We start from the raw sequence: 20,915 nt of genomic DNA, 5'->3' as shown, positions 1-20,915 counted from the left end.
GCCCAGCTCCGATGCCAGCTGTCTGCCGCCTCATATTCATGTATAAGATAAAGTTCCAAATGAAAATATGGAGATTGCATTTCACTGACTCCGGGCGAATATGAGAAAGACCTCACTGAAGTTTCCCTTTTTTTTTCGTGACAACTAAGCGCTCTGTTCCCGCTCCCGACTCCCTCGATTCATTTGTAAACTGACAAGGGGTCCGATGTCTTTAGGTGTAAATAGTTTGCGTCCCCTTGGGAGGATATGGTGAGGATGCCAAGAAGTTCAGTTCTGCTGAGCACAGCTTAAGTGACAACGGTGAGGAGACACTGAAGGTTAATTCTTGGTCTACACGGTGCAGCCAGCGTGTGGTTCTATTGCAAATCGGTGCCATTAATGGCCACATGCGGGTAAAACAAAATCATGTCAGTTTGTAGTAAAAGCGCATGTCTGCATGCCTTAGTCATATCGCGTGATATCCTCCTTAAAGTGGCCATACATATTAGATTTAAAGGGAATTTGCAACAGCTCTTCTGTGAGAAGAGTGGCTGATGCGGCATCTTTCCAAGTCTTGCGCTCCTGCGATGAGAATATGATGTGCGCCCAAGACTTGTCGAGTAAGTGAAATCAATTGATGCCTAATAGATGTGCAAGTAAGAGCAGCACCCTTCAATGTCGTCTAAACCCACCAACAATGTGTATGGGTGTACGCCTATTTTCTGATGTTGGAAGAAAGAAGAATTGGGCATGTTGAATTTCAACATGTCCCATCCTTATAAAGTGGAGATTAGTAGATGTCTGTTCACTAATACTTATATACATCGCTGCTGGTAGTAAAGTCACGCCTGAAAATCGAACAGGGCCACCTACTTTTAGGAAGATTTACATAAAACCCCTGAATTTGCCATTATTTATCTAAAAATTGGGATAATCCTGGCCAGTTTGGGACTAATGGCCACCATGGCTTACTCCACTAGGCCAAGCACGAGTATAGACATTTTGAAACCCTGGTGACGACGAGAGTTCCATAACTGTTAGATGTGGATGTTGTAAGGGATATACATTGGATCTGGCTACGTAAGGAAGAAGACGGAGTGGATTCCGGGAGGATTCCGCACAGGGATAAGCGTGTTCTTGATTCATGCGTCAAGGGAAATTCTTCCACTAAATATGATGTCCAATCTGAGGGCAGCGAGTGATAGATCTGAGCAGATCGATATACTGTATATAGTTTTGTGGGAAATGACTTTTTTATAAGCTGTAATTTATTGATCCCGGTCTTGCCGTGGTTATGAGTCCAGAGGGCAGTCTTACTCATCTGACAACATTGAGTGAGACCGCCCACTGGACTCATAAGTGCAATAAGGTCAGCGATTAACGTTACTAAATGGCAACTTCTACTAAATCTTTTTATAAAAATCTACTTTTCTCTTCTTGTTCTAATATGTTGATAGAAATATTAATCTCCCACTGGAACCGATTAGAAATAATTTTAATAGAACACAATTCTTTTCTCCCAGAAGATACTTGGTTCATTTAATTTTTGCAGCTCACAATTACTATCACTTGCAGTACCACTGTTCACCACAGCTGCTGGAAAATTACTTTCCATAGATATCAGCTCAACAGCGCCCCCAACCTTTAATGCACTATAAACCTATTGTTCTCCAAAATAATAATATTTTAAAACATGATAACTCAGGAAAGAAAGAACATACAGAAACGGGAAACATTTTATTAGAATAAGCCAAAAAAAACCTCCAATTTATCAAACGTTAAAAAATGGATGCTACATCTTCTTTAAATGACAAAAAAAATCACTGTGTTGTGTAAATGCGGATACAGATAAGTTTTCTGCTCATCTGTCCAAAAATATTTTTATCTTTTGATGTGAAAATACTTTTTATTGATGTTTCTTATAGATGGATGACTTAATACTTGGCATCACCCGTTGGTGGCGATGTGATCAGATCACTAAAAACCCAAAGAAATGGGATGAATCAGGTTTTTTCAATGGTATCCCCAATTCTTTATATTCACAATGGCTGGTCCGGCAGGCATGGAGACCTCTTGGGGCGGGCAGCTTGTAACTTTGGGTGCCGGGGCTTCTTTAATCACTGGTAATGGCTGATTCTCCCACTCACCCTGAAAAGGCGAAAAGAGGCGGCAGTCAGTACTGGATTTAAATAGGGGCAGTAGTGGTGGTTAATCCCATAACCTTTCCTATTGTGTACCTCTATAGGGGAACAAAAATTGGGTAGAAATTGTCCACAGGGTCCTGGATGACAAACCCCGATTCCGTAAGGGCCCCCCCCACTAGTATCCGCTCTGTATATCGGGATCACTGGCTCAGTTAAATCCCAGCAGTTCTCCACAATTCTTTTTCAATAGACCTACTTTCTTTTTCTCCAAAGCGGCATGAAATCTGTCATTCAATTTCCTACAAACACCTTCTCGCAGAGCGAAGAGAGGAAAAAAACCCAAAATATAAAATACCTTTTCTTTTCTACGGCAAGTAAAAAAAAAAAAAAAATATATATATATATATATATATATATATATATATATATATATGTATAAGAAAGCGGTGAGAGATTCCGCCTCCTCCTCAGAGCGAGCGAGCAACGGGGGGCGGAGGGGGTGCTCGTGTTTATTCCATCTCACTAGCAGCGTGGGTGAGCAGCGCATTAGTAGTGTTTATCCCCAAAAAGATTACTTGTTCCTTCCCCGTGGGAAAACATTTCACCCAGCTCAGCGCGAAAACAAAGCTGTATTCACAGGCGAGCAGAGAAAAGTGCAGTGTAGGACTGTGCCACGTATAGATTAGGGAATTATAGGTTTCTGTGTCTCACGGTCTATAAAACGAGGGCTTTCGAGAGCCTGAACCCTCCACACCTCTATATATAATTTGTATTCTTCGGCGCTCTTTAAGAAACGTGTGGGACGAAGGTTACAGTATCCCGAGGTTCAGTGCAGGGAAAAAGCTACAAAATGTATACTTGAAGCTGAAAGCAAAATCTAGAGGCCCCTTCACCCTTCATGTGGCCCATTTTCTCTATTATATATGTGGGCTTTAGCTGGTACTTCAGGGGTGGAACTATAGAGGGGGCAAATGCACATGAGTTCTGGAGCTAGGGAGGACTGAAAGGCTCCCCTCATGAGATCACTGCTATACTGGTACGTGTCCTGGCTCCAATGTGTCTGGGCTCTTCTCCAGGGGCCAGCTCCCCTGTCCTGGCTCCAATGCCATGCTCTCCATCCTTTCCAACTGGGAGCCAGCACCCCTGTCCCAGACCTAGTCCCTTGCTCTCCATCCTTCTCCTCCAGGGGCCAGCTGCCATGTCCCAGTCCTAGTCCCGGGCTCTCCATCCTTCTCCTCCAGCGGCCAGCTGCCCTGTCCCAGTCCTGACACTTTGGGAAATATACCTTAATCCTAATTTTCCATTTTATTGGAGTGCAGCTGTCTCATGCCGGGGGCTGGCTCTGGTTGTGTTTGGTTCCCTTATGGTCCCAGTAGAGTTGATCTCTTGTCTACTCCATCCTTGACGCTACAAGCATAGGGCATTCATAGATACATCAAGCCCAGTGGGCCCTAGCCCAAACATTCTCATGTGGGGCCTTGGCGTGTATAGGTCAAAGTCAAAGTTACAGGTGATTGAAGTTTCTGTATAGTTCTCCAACTATGTCCTACTTATTTGGTAGAGAGACCTTTAGGACCTCTTTAGCTCCAGGGACCGAGTGCGCCTGCTACCTTTGCCCAATAATGACTCCTATGGTGGAGCTGGGATGCTATACTATTGCCTGGTCCTCCTGCTAACAGTGTGGTCAATTCTTGACTTCTGACCATTAATTGCAGCCCTCGAATCTATGAAACTCACCGGGAACCTCACAGCAGAGGATTTGTTACAATGCATGGAGATGGGGGAATAACGATATAAGGAATCCAGGACTTCGCTGGTGAAGGAACTCCATGGGACCTCGTTGAACTGCTCGGTGACAGCTGACTGTGGACATGTGCAGACCTCCTCACCGCTGAATCTACAGGAACAACAGCTGTCAATGGGGCGTCCGGATCATAAAAGGTACAATGGGACAGTGTTCTGTACATGACACATGTTCCTGTCACTAGTGCAGGCGCACACATAAAAGTAGTAGTGGGGCCCTTACCATAAAGAGACAACTGTATTGGGTCACTCAGTTTTTGCAGACGTGGGTAAAAAAATAGATCATTTTTTGCAGTGTACATGTGAACTTATGTTAATAAACTGCAGAAATAATAATGTTGAATAAATATTAGTCGCCTTTGGAGGGCCCTGCACGACACAGGGAAAACTAGGGTTAGGCAGAAGAGGCAGTTGACTAAGGCAAAAATTGGTTTAACCAGAATGCACAAAATAAGCACACTGTTCTCTTGCTGCCTGTCATCACCCTTGTGATTTGATTGGCTACCAGGTGTTCTATCCCCACCCCCAAGGATATATTTCGCTCTTGCTCACCTATTCACAAGGTTGAAATACTTCTTCAGATATCCGAGATCTACGTGGCTCTTGCACAGTTCCAGGTCAGTGCGGGGGTAATAATGTATATAGTTCACACACATCTCATCTGTAATGCTGAATCCACCCTAAGAAAAGCAACACAATAATAAAAAAGAGGCCTCCGCCATTTAGAAGCAGTACCACGACATCTGTACTTCTATATAGTCCCCCTATAATAGTGGTATGTATTTGCACTATGTGGTAGTATTGCGGTACTATTACTCTTATTACGTCACTATTATGAAATTACTACATGGCAGTAATAATATGTGTGCAGTAAATAGTAGAGCATGTGGGAGTTTGGGGTGAAATTATGTCCAATTTGCCTTTTTTTCTCAGTTTTTTTGTGTCGTTCCAATAGACACAAAGGGGAAACCGAGTATAATAAAACATGTAATTGCAATAATTTTCTGGAACTTTTTTTCAAGGGTGCGAAAACTTTTGGTTAGCACTATATGCGTACAATTGTAACACTACATCGTATTATTGTTCAGGCACTCTGTGGTACTGTTGCCTTTTCATTGTTTTGCACTATTATAAAAGTATTATATGACAGTACTAATATGTATCCACTGAATGGTAGCGTTCATAGTATAGCACTCCAATGTAGTTTACTATATGATAGCATTATGTGCGCACTATATGGATTTTTTATTTTTTTTCAGACTGGCACTATTATGTAAATACAATACAGTAGAACTGTTATGGGCACAATACAGTTAGGTCCATATATATTTGGACAGAGACAACATTTTTCTAATTTTGGTTCTAGACATTACCACAATGAATTTTAAACAAAACAATTCGGATGCAGTTGAAGTTCAGACTTTCAGCTTTCATTTGAGGGTATCCACATTAACATTGGATGAAGGGTTTAGGAGTTTCAGCTCCTTAACATGTGCCACCCTGTTTTTAAAGGGACCAAAAGTAATTGGACAGATTAAGTAATTGTAAATAAAATATTCATTTCTAGTACTTGGTTGAAAACCCTTTGTTGGCAATGACTGCCTGAAGTCTTGAACTCATGGACATCACCAGATGCTGTGTTTCCTCCTTTTTGATGCTCTGCCAGGCCTTCACTGCGGTGGTTTTCAGTTGCTGTTTGTTTGTGGGCCTTTCTGTCTGAAGTTTAGTCTTTAACAAGTGAAATGCATGCTCAATTGGGTTGAGATCAGGTGACTGACTTGGCCATTCAAGAATATTCCACTTCTTTGCTTTAATAAACTCATTGGTTGCTTTGGCTTTATGTTTTGGGTCAATGTCCATCTGTAGTATGAAACGGCGACCAATCAGTTTGGCTGCATTTGGCTGGATCTGAGCACACAGTATGGCTCTGAATAGCTCAGAATTCATTCGGCTGCTTCTGTCCTGTGTCACATCATCAATAAACACTAGTGACCCAGTGCCACTGGCAGCCATGCATGCTCAAGCCATCACACTGCCTCTGCCATGTTTTACAGATGATGTGGTATGCTTTGGACCATGAGCTGTACCACGCCTTCGCCATACTTTTCTCTTTCCATCATTCTGGTAGAGGTTGACCTTGGTTTCATCTGTCCAAAGAATGTTCTTCCAGAACTGTGCTGGCTTTTTTAGATGTTTTTTTAGCAAAGTCCAGTCTAGCCTCTTGATTCATGATGCTTATGTGTGGCTTGCACCCTGCAGTGATCCCTCTGTATTTACTTTCATGCAGTCTTCTCTTTATGGTAGATTTGGATATTGATACGCCTACCTCCTGGAGAGGGTTGTTCACTTGGCTGGCTGTTGTGAAGGGGTTTCTCTTCACCATGGAGACTACTCTGCGATCATCCACCACTGTTGTCTTCCGTGGGCGCCCAGGTCTTTTTGCATTGATGAGTTCACCAGTGCTTTCTTTCTTTCTCAGGATGTACCAAACTGTAGATTTTGCCACTCCTAATGTTGTAGCAATTTCTCGGGTGGGTTTTTTCTGTTTTTGCAGCTTAATGATGGCTTGTTTCACCTGCATGGAGAGCTCCTTTGACAGCATGTTTCCTTCACAGCTTCACAACAATCCAAATGCAAGCACCACACCTCAAATCAACTCCAGGCCCTTTATCTGCTTAATTGAGAATGACATAACGAAGGAACTGCCCACACCTGTCCATGAAATAGCCTTGGAGTCAATTGTCCAATTACTTTTGGTCCCTTTAAAAACAGGGTGGCACATGTTAAGGAGCTGAAACTCCTAAACCCTTCATCCAATTTTAATGTGAATACCCTCAAATGAAAGCTGAAAGTCTGAACTTCAACTGCATCTGAATTGTTTTGTTTAAAATTCATTGTGGTAATGTCTAGAACCAAAATTAGAAAAATGTTGTTTCTGTCCAAATATATATGGACCTAACTGTATATGGTACTGTTATCTTTTCACAATATTGCACTAATATGTAATGTAGGTAGTATATATCTGTATAGGTATGTGGGCATTATATGGTATTTTATTTATTTTTCCACAATTTGGCATTATCACGTAAGTACCATACAGCATTCTTAATATGTTACTTTTCACAGCATGGCACTAGTATATGGCTATATAACAGTACTATTTTGTGAGTACTATAAGGCACTTATACTATATAGCAGTATAACTATTTACACTACTGTTCAAAAGTTTGGGGTCACCCAGACAATTTTGTGTTTTCCATGAAAAATGACTTGCCAAATCAAATGAGTTGCCAAATGAATTTACAATCTAATCCAGACATTGACAAGGTTTGAAAAAAATATTTTTATTTGAAATAATAATTTTCTCCTTCAAACTTTGCTTTCGTCAAAGAATGCTCCCTTTGCAGCAATTACAGAATTGCAGACCTTTGTCAATCTAGCAGTTAATTTGCTGAGGTAATCTGGAGAAATTTCACCCCATGCTTCCAGAAGCCCCTCCCACAAGTTGGTTTGGCTTGATGGGCACTTTTTGCGTACCATACGGTCAAGCTGCTCCCACAACAGCTCAATGGGGTTGAGATCTGGTGACTGCGCTGGCCACTCCATTACAGATAGAAACCAGCTGCCTGCTTCTTCCCTATATAGTTCTTGCATAATTTGGAGGTGTGCTTTGGGTCATTGTCCTGTTGTAGGATGTAATTGGCTCCAATCAAGCGCTGTCCACGGGGTATGGCATGGCGTTGCAAAATGGAGTGGTAGCCTTCCTTATTCAAAATCCCTTTTACCTTGTACAAATCTCCCACTTTACCAGCACCAAAGCAACCACAGACCATCACATTACCTCCACCATGCTTGACAGATGGCGTCAGGCACTCTTCCAGCATCTTTTCAGCTGTTCTGTGTCTCACAAACGTTCTTCTGTGTGATCCAAACACCTCAAACTTGGATTCGTCTGTCCATAACACTTTTTTCCAATCTTCCTCTGTCCAATGTCTGTGTTCTTTTGCCCTTATTAATCTTTTCCTTTTATTAGCCAGTCTCAGATATGGCTTTTTCTTTGCCACTCTGCCCTGAAGGCCAGCATCCAGGAGTCACCTCTTCACTGTAGACATTGACACTGGCGTTTTGCGTGTACTATTTAATGAAGCTGCCAGTTGAGGACCAGTGAGGCGTCGATTTCTCAAACTACAGACTCCAATGTATTTGTCTTGTTGCTCAGTTGTGCAGCGGAGCCTCTCACTTCTCTTTCTACTCTGGTTAGAGTCTGTTTGTGCTCTCCTCTGAAGGGAGTAGTACACACCGTTGTAGGAAATCTTCAGTCTCTTGGCAATTTCTCGCATGGAATAGCCTTCATTTCTAAGAACAAGAATAGACTGTCGAGTTTCACGTGAAAGTTCTTTTTTTCTGGCCATTTTGAGAGTTTAATGGAACCAACAAATGTAATGCTCCAGATTCTCAACTAGCTCAAAGGAAGGTCAGGTTTATAGCTTCTCTAATCAGCCAAACTGTTTTCAGCTGTGCTAACATACTTGCACAAGGGTTTTCAAGGGTATTCTAACCATCCATTAGAATTCTTACACAGTTAGCAAACACAAAGTACCATAAGAACACTGGAGTGATGGTTGTTGGAAATGGGCCTCTATATACCTATGAAGATATTGCATTACAAACCAGACGTTTGCAGCTAGAATAGTCATTTACCACATGAACAATGTATAGAGTGTATTTCTGAATCATTTAATGTTAGCTTCATTGGAAAAAACTGTGCTTTTCTTTCAAAAATAAGGACATTTCTAAGTGACCCTAAACTTTTGAACGGTAGTGTAAATACTATATGGCCTTATGTTTCTTCAGCCTTACATCATTATGTAAGTACTATATGGCAGTATTAATATGTGCACTAATGTCTGGTATGGCACTAATGCCTGGAAACTATACATCAGCATTATTTAAATGAGCACTAAACGGCATTATCTAATTTTACAGCATTGCATCATTATATAAGTGCTATAAGGCAGTATTTTGTGGACACTATATGGCACTGTTACTTAACGGTATGGCATCATTATGTCACTATATATAGCAGAATTCATATGTGTGCATTATATGGTACTATTATCTTTTCACAGTATGGCACGATTACGTGGACACTAGACAACAGTATTATGTAGGCACTATATGGTAGGTACTTTTTTTTTTCAAAGTGTGGTACTGACTCCACTATTATTTCTTCATAGATCGGGATGGTGAACTACAAAGACGCCGGCGTTGCACGAGTTCTCACCACTGTGACTTTGCTTCTGTCTTGTGTATTGTAAGAGCATCTTGTAATCAGCAAATCCCCCTGGAAGGCCAAATACACAACATGTTCAGTTACTACAGCCTACATGGGAAGGAAAAGGATAACTGAAGAACATTCATGTTGCAAAACTAAAACTACCTATGACACGAATATCCACTATAAAAACACGGCTGCTTTCTAACTGAAACAGCGCCTCTCCTGTGCATAGGTAGTATGTGGTACTGCAGCTCAACTCCACTGAATTCTATAGAGGTGAGTTGCAATACCAGACACAACCTCTGGACTGACGTGGCGCTGTTTTAGTTTTCTAATCCATGCAGACCCAAGATTTAAAGCAACATTACAATTAATAGTCGCTATGAGGGTGCTACTGGTAGTTTGCTGCTGTTGTGACCTTGATTTTACAGTACACTTAGACTATTACACGTAGAGATGTCAGAGTGCATTGTCCGCATAAGTGGTATTGACGTCTGTAAAAGCCGGGAACAATCTGATTAATAGATTAATCAGAAAAATAACTCCCCACCTCGATCCTGCTCCATCCAGACGGCTATAATTAAGAGATGAAAGCGCCCAGGTTGAAGGTTAATGAAAGTAAACATCACAAGGAATTAAGACTGATGACGAGCGGAGGGATCGGGGCTTAGTGAATAATCTGAGTTATTGACAAGGGGGTGCCGCAACTTTAAAGAACGACTCCGCTAAGAATTTATATAAAAGGGGCCTGGTTTTTGATAAACATGATAAATCTCCAGGTTAGGGCTACAGTTAGGTTTAGGGCAGGGGTTGATTTAGGGCTATGGTTAGATTTAAGGCTATGGTTATGGTTAAATTTAGGGCTATGGTTATGGTTAAATTTAGGGCTATGCCCTAGGTTTAATTTAGGGCTACAGTTAAGGCTTGGTTTAGAGCTCCAGTTAGATTTAGGGCTAGGCTTTCCTTTAGGGCTAGTGTTACTGCTAGAGTTCAGTTTAGAGATAGGGATTTATTTAAGGCTAGGGTTTCAATTAGGGCTATGGTTAGTTTTAAGGTTAGTTAGGGCTAGAGTTAGAATTAGGGCTACAGTTAAGACTAGGTTTTGGGTTATGGTTAGGTTTACGGTCTAAAATTAGGGCTAGAATTAGCTTTAGGGTTAGGATTTGGTTTAATACTATGGTAAGGGCTAGAGTTAGTACTAGAGATTTGTTCAGGCTACTGTTTGTGCTAGAGTAATGCATAGGGCCATGGTTAGGTTTAGGGCTAGAGCTAGTCCTAAAGTAATAAAAATACTAAAATACATTGATTAAAATAATATAAAAAAGTAAAAAAAAAATTGAATAAGCAGATATACCTTTGTATTTTGTAACATGTTTTGGACAGATTTCAACAAAAAAAGCTAATAAAAAAAATGGAGAAACTATAATTACCGTATATACTCAAGTATAAGCCGAGATTTTTAGCCCATTTTTTAGGTTGAAAGTACCCCTCTCAGCTTATACTTGAGTCATTGACCCAGGTGGTCGGCGAGGGAGGGGGAGCGGCAGGAGCCGGCGGCTTTCACATTAAATCACCCCCTCCTGGCGCGGTCTCTGCATTTCCCTGCTTCTCCGATGGTCTCCGGAGACAGCAGCTTGTTCCTGTGTTCAGAGGTCACGTGGTACCGCTCATTACAGTAATGAATATGCACGCGTCTCCACTCCTATAGGCGTGGAGCGCATATTCATTACTTTAATGAGTCGTGCCATGTGACCGCTGAACACAGGAACAAGCTGCTGTTGCCGGAGACCATCGTAGAAGCAGGAAAATCCAGAGACCCCCCCAGGAGGCGGTGAGTATGACGGGGAGGATGGGAGGAGCCGTGCATACAAAAGGGGAGGACGGAGGAGCCGTGCATACATGGGGAGGAGCTATGCATACATGGGGGAGGACGCTGAGCCATGCATACAACAGGGGGAGGACGGAGGAGCCATGCATACAGCAGGGGGAGGACGGAGGAGACGTGCATACAGCAGGGGGAGGGCGGAGGAGCCGTGCATACAGCAGGGGGAGGACGGAGGAGGCGTGCATACAGCAGGGGGAGGACGGAGGAGGCGTGCATACAGCAGGGGGGGAGGAGGCGTGCATACAGCAGGGGGAGGAAGGAGGAGGCGTGCATACAGCAGGGGGAGGACGGAGGAGGCATGCATACAGCAGGGGGAGGACGGAGGAACCGTGCATACAGCAGGGGGAGGACGGAGGAACGGTGCATACAGCAGGGGGAGGACGGAGGAACCATGCATACAGCAGGGGCAGGACGGAGGAGCCGTGCATACAGCAGGGGGAGGACGGAGGAACGGTGCATACAGCAGGGGGAGGACGGAGGAGGCGTGCATACAGCAGGGGGAGGACGGAGGAGGCGTGCATACAGCAGGGGGAGGACGGAGAAGGCGTGCATACAGCAGGGGGAGGACGGAGGAGGCGTGCATACAGCAGGGGGAGGACGGAGGAGGCGTGCATACATGGGGAGGAGCTATGCATACATGGGGGAGGACGCTGAGCCATGCATACAACAGGGGGAGGACGGAGGAGCCATGCATACAGCAGGGGGAGGACGGAGGAGACGTGCATACAGCAGGGGGAGGACGGAGGAGCCGTGCATACAGCAGGGGGAGGACGGAGGAGGCGTGCATACAGCAGGGGGAGGACGGAGGAGGCGTGCATACAGCAGGGGGGGAGGAGACGTGCATACAGCAGGGGGAGGAAGGAGGAGGTGTGCATACAGCAGGGGGAGGACGGAGGAGGCATGCATACAGCAGGGGGAGGACGGAGGAACCGTGCATACAGCAGGGGGAGGACGGAGGAACGGTGCATACAGCAGGGGGAGGACGGAGGAACCATGCATACAGCAGGGGCAGGACGGAGGAGCCGTGCATACAGCAGGGGGAGGACGGAGGAACGGTGCATACAGCAGGGGGAGGACGGAGGAGGCGTGCATACAGCAGGGGGAGGACGGAGGAGGCGTGCATACAGCAGGGGGAGGACGGAGAAGGCGTGCATACAGCAGGGGGAGGACGGAGGAGGCGTGCATACAGCAGGGGGAGGAAGGAGGAGGCGTGCATACAGCAGGGGGAGGACGGAGGAGGCGTGCATACAGCAGGGGGAGGACGGAGGAGGCGTGCATACAGCAGGGGGAGGACGGAGGAACCGTGCATACAGCAGGGGGAGGACGGAGGAACGGTGCATACAGCAGGGGGAGGATGGAGGAACCATGCATACAGCAGGGGCAGGACGGAGGAGCCATGCATACAACAGGGGGAGCCACACATACCAGGACAGGGATGAGGGGACAATGCATACCTGGCTTATACTCAAGTCAATAAGCTTACCCAGTTTTCCATGGCAAAATTAGGTGCCTCAGCTTATACTCGGGTCGGCTTATACTCTAGTATATACGGTACATCAGTATTTTCTAAAAATAAAGCATATGTGCTAAGGGGTTCAATACTGGTGGCAGGGTCTCAGGAAAAATACTATCCTTGAGAACCACAAAAACATGTTCAAAAAATTAGGCAAAAACAATCCAAATGATTAAAATATATTCAAATTTATTAACACATTATAAACCATAACACGATAAAAATAGAGACATAAAGAAAAAAAATAAAACATTGTAATAGATAATTACAATATATCAAATGATGCAATAAGGCATAAGATATCAAAAATTGTAAGTACGAAGAGAACCACTGCATAAATAAAGGCATCAAGAAGTCATAAAGAATGTGCTGCGTGCAAAAATATATTGGTCATACAAGATCTGATCAAATAAAGAGTAATAAATAAAGAATTTGTATATCAAATAGAGTCAATTTATAATGAAAAATTTATCAGACTATGACGCAGTATATTGCACATAACCACTCTGCATAATGCTCAAGACAGAATATATATTATTTAACCACGTAATGTGTGGATAACAATAAAGGTGAGTAAACCGCATCTAGAAAGAGACCAGTGGATACTGTTAAACATATGCATGGAGCCTGATGGAAAATACATACATGACAGCACCGATTGGGGAGGGGGACTTGGTGTGTACTATCGGTGCTGGCATCTATGTATTTTCCATCAGGCTCCATGCATATGTTTAATAGTATCCACTGGGCTCTTTATAGATCCGGTTTACTCGCGTTTATTGTTATCCACACATTATGTGGTTAACCCCTTCCCAACAATGGGCGTAAATGTATGTCGATATCGGACGCCCTCCCTTTTATGTTCTCTCCGGCGGTGAACCTACATTTTTGCGGCACATGTCAGCTGTTTTGAACAGCAATCCACCCGCGGCTATTAACCCGCTAAATGCCACTATGAAACACTGACGGCAGTATTTAACATGCGCTTCCAGCAATCGAGACGGAAATCCGCCCATTGGCAACCCCGTCACGTGATCGTGGGTCACCCATGGGTCGGCCTGACAACCAGAGGTCTCCTGCAGACATCTATGGTTGTCACTGCCAGACTGAACGTTCAACTCACCCCCCTTTCACCTCATTCAAAATAAAACAATTAAAAAAAAAGAGAAACATACACATATTTCGAATCGCCGCGTTCAGAATTGCCCAATCAATAAAAAAAAGGATTAACCTGATCGCTAAACGGCGTAGCGAGAAAAAAAAGTCAAAATACCAGAATTACGGTTTTTGATTGCCGCGACATTGGATTAAAATGCAATAACAGGCGATCAAAAGATCGTATCTGCACCAAAATGATATAATTAAAAACGCCAGCTTGGTTCACAAAAAAAGCCCTCACCCAACCCGAGATCACGAATAATGGAGACGCTGCGGGTATCAGAAAATGGCACTTTTTTTTCTTTTAACCCCTTCCTGACATCAGACGTACTATCCCGTCCATGGGACCCGGGACCCTATGCCCATGGACGGGATAGTACGTCTAGCGCGATCAGCGGCGCCCACGTGGTGAGCGCCGCTAATCGCGGCCGGGTGTCAGCTGATTATCACAGCTGACACCCGGCACTATGTGTCAGGGGCGGTCACGGACCGCCCCCGACACGTTAACCCCTTGCACACCGCGATCAAACATGATCGCGGTGTACCGGGAGTTAAAGGGAAGCATCGGCAGGGAGGGGGCTCCCTCCGTGCTTCCCTGAGCCCCCCACGGCAGCGCAATGTGCAGCGCTGCTGCGGGGGACTCCTTTCCTCCAGGCCCCCGGATCCAAGATGGCGACGGGGGCCTTCGGGGGCCTGGAGGAAGCTGGCTTCCTCAGTGCCTGCAAAGCGCAGGCATGAGGAAGCCTTGTGCACTGCCTGTGACAGATTGCTGATCTGTCACAGTGATCTGTGATGTGACAGATCAGCGATCTGTCACAGGACAGTGATGTCCCACCTGGGACTATGTAATAAAGTAAAAAAAAAATTAAAAAAAAGTGTAAAAATAATTTAAAAAAAAATCGCCAAATAAATTAGTGAAAAAAAAAAAAATATTCCCCAATAAATTCATTTTTTGAAAATAAAAAAACCCCAAAACAATAAAAGTACACATATTAGGTATCGCCGCGTCCGTAACGACCCACCCTATAAAACTGTCCCATTAGTTAACCCCTTTAGCGAACCCCTTAAAAAATAAAAATAAAAAACGAAGCAAAAAATAATGATTTATTATCATACCGCCAAACAAAAAGTGCAATAACGCGCGATCAAAAAGACGCATATAAAAATCCATGGTACCGCTGAAAACGTCATCTTGTCCTGCAAAAAACGAGCCACCACACAGCATCATCAGCGAAAAAATATAAAAGTTATAGCTCGCAGAATAAAGCGATGCAAAAATAATTATTTTTTATATAAAATAGTTTTCATTGCATAAAACCGACAAAACATAAAAAAACGACCTAAATGAGGTATCGCTGTAACCGTACTGACCCGAAGAATAAAACCGCTTTATCAATTTTACCACACGCGGAACGGTGTAAACGCACTCCCCCAAAAGAAATTCATGAAACGCTGGTTTTTGTTCATTCTGCGTACCAAAAATCGGAATAAAAAGCGATCAAAAAATGTCACATGCCCGAAAATGGTACCAATAAAAACGTCAACTCGTCCCGCAAAAAATAAGACCTCACATGACTCGGTGGGTCAAAATACGGAAAAATTATAGCTCTCAATATGTGGTGATGCAAAACCTATTTTTACAATAAAAAGCGTCTTTTAGTGTGCGACAGCTGCCAAAAATAAAAACCGCCATAAATAGTAAATCAAACCCCCCGTTATCACCCCCTTAGTTAGGGAAAAATAATAAAATTAAAAAAATGTATTTATTTCCATTTTTCCATTAGGGCTAGGGTTAGGGCTAGGGTTAGGGTTAGGGCTAGGGTTAGGGCTAGGGTTAGGGTTAGGGTTAGGGCTTGGGTTAGGGCTGAGATTAGGGTTAGGGGTGTGTTGGGGTTCGGGTTGGAGTTAGAATTGGGGGTTTCCACTGTTTGGGCACATCAGGGGCTCTCCAAATGCAACATTGCGTCTGATCTCAATTCCAGCCCATTCTGAGTTGAAAAAGTCATATCGTGCTCCTTCCCTTCCAAGCTCTGCCATGCGCCCAAACAGTGTTTTACCCCCACATGTCGGTCCAATTTCTCCTGTTACCCTTAGGAAAATAAAAAATTGGGGGCAAAAATATCATTTTTGTGGAAAAAAATTTTTTATTTTCACGTCCGAGCGTTATAAACTTCTGTGAAGCACTTGGGGGTTCAAAGTGCTCACCACACATCTAGATAAGTTCCGTGGGGGGGTCTAGTGTCCAAAATGGGGTCACCTGTTGGGAGTTTCAATAGTTTAGGTACATCAGGGGCTCTCCAAACGCACATGACACCCGCAGACCATTCCATCAAAGTCGGCATTCCAAAATGGCACTGCTTCCCTTCCGAGCCCCGACGTGTGTCCATACAGTAGTTTTCTCCCACATATGGGGTGTCAGCGTACTCAGGACAAATTGGACAACAACTTTTGCGGTCCAATTTCTCCTGTTACCCTTGGGAAAATGAAAAAATTGGGGACTAATTGATCATGTTTGTGGAAAAAATACGATTTTTTTATTTTCATGCCCTGGCATTATAAACTTTTGTGAAGCCCTTGGGGGTTCAAAGTGCTCACCACACATCTAGATAAGTTCCTTAGGGGGTCTAGTTTTCAAAATGGGGTCATTTGTGGGGGGTTTCCACTGTTTAGGTACATTAGGGGCTCTCCAAAGGCAACATGACACCCGCAGACCATTCCATCAATGTCTGCATTCCAAAACGTCACTACTTCCCTTCCTAGCCCTGACGTGTGTCCATACAGTAGTTTTCTCCCACATATGGGGTTTCACCTTACTCAGGACAAATTGGTCAACAACTTTTGGGGTTCAATTTCTCCTGTTACCCTTGGGAAAATAAAAAAATTGGGGAATAATTGATCATGTTTGTGGAAAAAATACGATTTTTTTATTTTCATGCCCTGGCATTATAAACTTCTGTGAAGCCCTTGGGGGTTCAAAGTGCTCACCTCACATCTAGATAAGTTCCTTGGGGGGTCTAGTTTTCAAAATGGGGTCATTTGTGGGGGTTTCCACTGTTTAGGTACATTAGGGGCTCTCCAAAGGCAACATGACACCCGCAGACCATTCCATCAATGTCTGCATTCCAAAACGTCACTATTTCACTTCCGAGCCCTGACGTGTGTCCATACAGTAGTTTTCTCCCACATATGGGGTGTCAGCTTACTCAGGACAAATTGGACATCAACTTTTGGGGTTCAATTTCTCCTGTTACCCTTGGGAAAATAAAAAAATTGGGGAATAATTGATCATGTTTGTGGAAAAAATACGATTTTTTTATTTTCATGCCCTGGCATTATAAACTTCTGTGAAGCCCTTGGGGGTTCAAAGTGCTCACCTCACATCTAGATAAGTTCCTTAGGGGGTCTAGTTTTCAAAATGGGGTCATTTGTGGGGAGTTTCCACTGTTTAGGTACATTAGGGGCTCTCCAAAGGCAACATGACACCCGCAGACCATTCCATCAATGTCTGCATTCCAAAACGTCACTACTTCCCTTCCGATCCCCGACGTGTTCCCATACAGTAGTTTTCTCCCACATATGGGGTATCAGCATACTCAGGACAAATTGGACAACAACTTTTGGGGTCCAATTTCTCCTGTTACCCTTGGGAAAATAAAAAAAATGGTGACTAAAAGATCATGTTTGTGGAAAAAATACGAATTTTTTATTTTCACGCCCGGGCGTTATAAACTTCTGTGAAGCACTGGGGGGTTCAAAGTGCTCACCACACATCTAGATAAGTTCCTTGGGGGGTCTAGTTTCCAAAATGGTGTCATTTGTGGGGGGTTTCCACTGTTTAGGTACATCAGGGGTTTTCCAATCTCGACATGGTGTCCGATCTCAATTCCAGCCAAAAACGTCAAATGGCGCTGCTTCCCTTCCAAGCTCTGCCATGCGCCCAAATAGTGGTTTACCCTCACATGTGGGGTATCAGCATACTCAGGACAAATTGCACAATAACTTTTAGGGTCCTGTTACCCTTGGGAAAATAAAAATTGGGGTGAAAAGATCATTTTTGTGGAAAAAATATGATTCCTTAATTGTACCGCTGTACGTTATAAACTTCTGTAAAGCCCTTGTGGGTTCAAAGTTCTCACCACATATTTAGATAAGTTCCTTGGGGGGTCTAGTTTCCAAAATGGGGTCACTTGTAGGGGGTTTCCACTGTTTAGGTACATCAGGGACTCTCCAAACGTGACATGGCGTCCGATCTGAATTCCAGCCAATTTTGCATTGAAAAAGTCAAACGGCGCTCCTTCCATTCTGAGCTCTGCCATGCGCCGAAACAGTCGTCCCCCCCCACAAATCAGGTATCAGCGTACTCAGGACAAATTGCACAATAACTTTTGCAGTCCAATTTCTCCTGTTACCCTTGGTAAAATAAAAAAAATTGAACCTGAAGTATTTTTTTTGTGAAAAAAAGTTAGATGTTCATTTTTTTTTAAATATTCAAAAAAATTCCTGTGACGCACCTAAAGGGTTAATAAACTTCTTGAATGTGGTTTTGAGCACCTTAAGGGGTGCAGTTTTTAGAATGGTGTCACTTTTGGGTATTTTCTATCATATAGACCCCTCAAAGTGGCTTCAAATGTGATGTGGTCCTAAAAATAAAATGGTGTTGTAAAAATGAGAAATCGCTGGTCAACTTTTAACCCTTATACCTTCCTAACAAAAAAAAATTTTGGTTCCAAAATTGTGCTGATGTAAAGTAAACATGTGGGAAATGTTAGTTATCAAGTTTTTTGTGGGCCGTATCTCTGTGATTTATGGGCATAAAAATTCAAAGTTGGAAAATTGCGAAATTTTCAAAATTTTTGCCAAATTTCCGTTTTTTTCACAAATAAACGCAAGTTATTTGAATGAAATTTTACCACTAACATGAAGTACAGTATGTCACGAGAAAACAATGTCAGAATCACCGGGATCCATGGAAGCGTTCCAGAGTTATGACCTCATAAAGGTACAGTGGTCAGAATTGTAAAAATTGGCCCGGTCATGAACGTGCAAACCACCCTTGGGGGTGAAGGGGTTAAACAAAGTTTGGATTTTTTTTCACCACTTAGGGTGGTTTCACATTAGCGCTTTTTAAGCGCACGCACGGCCGGGGGTGGCTCCGCCCCCGAGCCGGCTCTCTGCCCGGCGTGCCCGCCCCTTGCTTGTAGCGCCGCCTCCTAGCGGACAGCGGCGCCTGCGATCGGCGCACCCTATCTTTAGCATAGGGTGCGCAGATCGTGCGCAGGCCGTGCGCTAGTTGCGCTTTGACCTGCGCTGCGCACTTTTGACGGTGCGCGCACGGCGATCGCAGGCGCCGCTGTCCGCTAGGAGGCGGCGCTACAAGCAAGGGGCGGGCACGCCGGGCAGAGAGCCGGCTCGGGGGCGGAGCTACCCCCGGCCGTGCGTGCGCTTAAAAAGCGCTAATGTGAAACCAGCCTTAGGCTACTTTCTGACAAGCGTACTGAGGCGCAGCGCAGGGCCGCCGCTAAGCTCCGCCCCTGGCCACAGCTCCTCCTATGATCGTATGACGCTGATGACAACAGAGTGCGTTTTTGTGCGCTCATCGCAGCGCCAAAAGGGCGCAAGTGCCGGCAAAATCATACCAGCGCACGGCCAGCGTACCCAACGCTAAATATAGGGTATGCTGATCGCATGCAGCGTCATGCGATCATAGGAGGAGCTGACTGGAGGAGGCGCGGTCGAGGGCGGAGCTTAGCGGCAGCCCTGCGCTGCGCCTCAGTACGCTAGTCTGAAAGTAGCCTTAGATAAAAAAGAACCTAGACATGTTTGGTCCCTATGAACTCGTAATGGCCTGGAGAATCATAATGGCAGGCCAGTTTTAGCAGTTAGGGAACCTAGTAAAAAAAGCAAAACAAAAAACAAGTGTGGGATTGCACTTTTTTTGCAATTTCACCGCATTTGTTTTGTTTTTCCTTTTTTTGAGCACACTCATTGAAAAACCAATGGTGTCGTTCAAAAGTACAACTTGTCCCGCAAAAAAACAAGCCCTCATATGGCCATATTGACGGAAAAATAAAAAAGTTATGGCTCTGGGAAGAAGGGGACCAAAAAATAAAAACGCAAAACCAAAAATACCTCTGGTCGTTAAGGGGTTAAATTATATATATTCTGTCTTGGGCATTATGCAGAGTGGTTATGTGCAATATCCTGAGTCATAGTCTGATCAATTTTTCATTATAAATTGACTCTATGTGATATACAAATTCTTTATTTATTACTTTTTATTTGATCAGATTTTGTATGAACAATATATTTTTGCACGCAGCACTTTCCTTATGACTTCTTGATGCCTTTATTTATGCAGTGGTTCTCTTCCTATTTACATTTATTGATACCTTATGCCCTATTGCATCAATTGGTAAATTATGATGAACTGACAGTTTAATCATTTTGCACACCTCCCCTCCCCCCTTATTTGATATATTGTAATTATTTATTACAACTTTTATTTTCTTTCTGTCTCTATTTTTATGGTGTTATGGTTTATAATGTGTTACTAAAATTATTTGAACATATTTTAATCATTTGGATTGTTTTTGCCTAAGTTTTTGTGGGTCTTCAGTTGGTTTGTTCGTAGGCATTTATGCGTTCTTTATCTTTGGTATTTCCCTCTGTTTAGGTTTAAAGGGAATCTGTCAGCACTTTTTTGGGCTACCAGCTAAAAATATAATTTAATTTAGTGTCACCTATGCATTACACAACTACTTCTGTTACCCCCTGACTCCCCATGTATCATCCATAAATACCTTTTTTATTCTTCCTGTGCTGTATGGTAATCTGTTCTGTCCGGTCCGATGGGCGTGGTTTAGTGTCCATCTCTCCCTCCCCCTCCTTGGCTTGCTGTACGTATTTCTAGCTGTGAATATCACAGATTGCATACAGTTTTTGCGAGTGCGCATTCAAATGGCATCTCTTGCGCATGCACAGCATGCTTTGCCCAACTGTGGGCAAAGCAAAAAAGCAGTATTTACTTTCTATGGCCAGGAGGTATTTCGCTGCCACTTGTGTGTTCCCTGCTGGCGCATGCGCAATACCGCTTTTCGGCTTTGCCCACAGTTGGGCAAAGCATACTGCACACACGCAAGATGCCTTTTGAATGCG

General features: G+C 43.8%; 1 protein-coding gene across 1 annotated transcript in view; it reads right to left on the bottom strand.

Annotated features, from left to right (window-relative positions):
- Window positions 1–1,697: 1,697 nt before the first annotated feature.
- DBH (dopamine beta-hydroxylase) overlaps window positions 1,698–20,915 on the bottom strand; it is a 79,693-nt gene continuing 60,475 nt past the window's right edge. Inside the window, exons 9-12 of the mRNA XM_073541154.1 lie at window positions 9,211–9,270; window positions 4,479–4,606; window positions 3,861–4,020; window positions 1,698–2,127 (exon numbers count right to left, since the gene is read on the bottom strand). Coding sequence (XP_073397255.1) covers window positions 1,993–2,127; window positions 3,861–4,020; window positions 4,479–4,606; window positions 9,211–9,270 — 483 coding nt within the window. The 3' untranslated portion in view covers window positions 1,698–1,992. The remainder of the gene's footprint in view (window positions 2,128–3,860; window positions 4,021–4,478; window positions 4,607–9,210; window positions 9,271–20,915) is intronic.

The sequence above is a fragment of the Dendrobates tinctorius genome, unplaced genomic scaffold (assembly GCF_039654945.1).
Source record: "Dendrobates tinctorius isolate UK_male_01 unplaced genomic scaffold, ASM3965494v1 ptg000120l, whole genome shotgun sequence".
In the NCBI taxonomy this organism is placed as follows: Eukaryota; Metazoa; Chordata; class Amphibia; order Anura; family Dendrobatidae; genus Dendrobates; species Dendrobates tinctorius.
This window is presented reverse-complemented; position numbering and strand designations above follow the sequence as displayed.